At 35.6% G+C, this 2,508-nt stretch overlaps 1 protein-coding gene across 1 annotated transcript; it reads right to left on the reverse strand.

Annotated features, from left to right (window-relative positions):
• Nucleotides 1-688: 688 nt before the first annotated feature.
• Nucleotides 689-2,151, reverse strand: LOC145270311 (uncharacterized). Its single transcript, XM_080125958.1, has one exon. The coding sequence runs from the start codon at nucleotides 2,149-2,151 to the stop codon at nucleotides 937-939; it is 1,215 nt and encodes a 404-aa protein (XP_079982084.1). The 3' UTR covers nucleotides 689-936.
• Nucleotides 2,152-2,508: the final 357 nt, after the last annotated feature.

Below are 2,508 nucleotides of genomic sequence, written 5' to 3' on the forward strand. Positions count from 1 at the left end.
TTTCCTCCTTCTTTTCTTGCCTCTATCTCCATTTCGGTGTATTTTCTCTTTTTATCCTTGCAATCTGTGTCGCTGGTTAATCATGTACGTCGACAGTGTTCTGCGGTATGACTCCTCCAAAGTTTTCAGCAAGCTTTGTGATTGAGGTTTGTTGAGAAAGGTGATCATAATGGCCTTTCACCATTTCCATTGTCATGTCCGTTGAACTTCTAATATATTGGCCCATGCTTACTATAGTCGCTTGATATTTATGATTGAATTCAGGCCTCCTTTTTTCGTGATAGGTATATCCTGTTCATGCATTGGTTTCGCTACGTTACCTTATGTAGGGATAGTCGTTTCCTGGTCTTTGTATCGAGCCTGTTTTTGTTATATTGAGGCCAGTCTATAATACCGAAACCGTATGCGATCACATGTATTGCAAGCTGGTTTATAGCTATAATTTTGTTTTGGGGATATTTTTCAAACGTACACTATATTTCTGTTCTGCCCCACGCCTAATCTTATCGTGTTCAACATTTATGTTTTTCTCAATGGCGAGGCATTTGTGTGTGGAATCCACTTCAAAATCGTCAATGAGTCTGTCATTGATCTGTAGATGTTCAGATGTTGTTTTTCCCTTGTTTTATTGTATACATTTATCAAATCGCTTTTACTTCAGTAAACTTTAAGAGATCAAAGGGTTCATTCCTGGAGCTAACACTTGATTCCGTTGTGATTTAAATTTATATCCGAGGGCTCTTTTAAGGATATATGCTGTTTCCTTTATGGCTGCTATCTGTATTTCATTACAGCTGGGTTTTCTATGGATTGTTCCTAAGTATTTATGAAGATTCTTTTTTATTAAGCCAGTTGCTCCTATCACAACCGGTATAATGTTTATTTCTTTCAGAGACCATGTCGTTTTTAGATCATTTTTTAGGTCCTGATATTTTGTTATTTAGGTCCTGATATATAATCGCCAGTGTGTGTTTCCATATGTTCAACTAAACTTGATTTTCGAGAAAAAGAATGTTTACATTGTTCACAAGAATATGGCTTTTCGCCAGAATGTGTTCTCATATGTGTAACTAAATGTGCTTTTTGAGAAAAAGAATGATTACATTGTTCACAAGAATATGGCTTTTCGCCAGAATGTGTTCTCATATGTGTATCTAAATTAGCTTTTGTAGAAAAAGAACGTTTACATTGTTCACAAGAATATGGCTTTTCGCCAGAATGTGTTCTCATATGTGTATCTAAATTAGCTTTTTTAGAAAAAGAACGTTTACATTGTTCACAAGAATATGGCTTTTCGCCAGAATGTGTTCTCATATGTGTATCTAAATTAGCTTTTTTAGAAAAAGAACGTTTACATTGTTCACAAGAATATGGCTTTTCGCCAGAATGTGTTCTCATATGTGTATCTAAATTAGCTTTTGTAGAAAAAGAACGTTTACATTGTTCACAAGAATATGGTTTTTCTCCAGTGTGAGTTCTTATATGTATCGCAAGATGTGATTTACGTGAACATGAATATGGACATTGTTCACAAGAATATCGCTTTTCTCCCATGTGATTTCTAATATGTTTCGCTAGATGTTGTTTCTTAGAACGTGAATATTGACTTTTTTCACGAAAATATGGCTGTTCAGTGTGAGTACTCATATGCATCGCTAAATTGGGTTTCTCAGTACGTGAATAATGATGCTGTTCCCAAGAATATGGCATTTCCCCAGTGTGAGTACTCATATTCATAGCTAGATTTGGTTCCTCAGAACCTGAATGTTGACATTGTTCCCGAGAATATTGATTTTCGCTAGTGTTAGTACTCATATGCATAGCTGCATTCGGTTTCTCTGAACGTGAATATTGACATTGTTCATGAGAATATGGCATTTCTCCAGTGTGTGTACTCATTTGCATCGCTAGACTTGGTTTCTCAGTACGGGAATATTGATATTGTTCCCAAGAATATGGAATTTCCCCAGCGTAAGTACTCATATTCATAGCCAGATTTGGTTTCTCATAACGTGGATATTGACATAGTTCACGAGAATATTGATTTTCTCTAGCATTAGTAATTGTATGCATCGGTAGATTTAGTTTCTCGGTACGTGAATATTGATATTGTTCCAAAGAATATGGCATTTCCCCAGTGTGAGTACTCATATTCGTAGCTAGGTTTGGTTTCTCATAACCTGAATATTGACATTGTTTACGAGAATATGGATTTTCTCTAGTGTTAGTACTCATATGCATCGCTAGATTTGGTTGCTCAATACGTGAATATTGACTTTGTTCCCAAGAATATGGTTTTTCTCCTGTGTGAGTCCTCATATGCATTGCTAGATTTGGTTTCTCAGTACGTGAATATTGATATTGTTCATGAGAATATGGCTTTTCTCCAATGTGAGTACTCATATGCTTCGCTAGATTTGGTTTCTCATAACGTGAATATTGACATAGTTCACGAGAATATGAATTTTCTCTAGTATAAGTACTCATATGCACCGCTAATTTTTGTTT

Source organism: Euprymna scolopes, chromosome 46 (genome assembly GCF_053919585.1).
Source record: "Euprymna scolopes isolate OS-2025 chromosome 46, ASM5391958v1, whole genome shotgun sequence".
In the NCBI taxonomy this organism is placed as follows: Eukaryota; Metazoa; Mollusca; class Cephalopoda; order Sepiida; family Sepiolidae; genus Euprymna; species Euprymna scolopes.

Excerpts from the sequence above, each read along its gene's own strand:
- LOC145270311 (XM_080125958.1), bottom strand. The coding sequence starts at position 2,151 with ATGAGTACTCACACTGGGGAAATGCCATATTCTTTGGAACAATATCAA.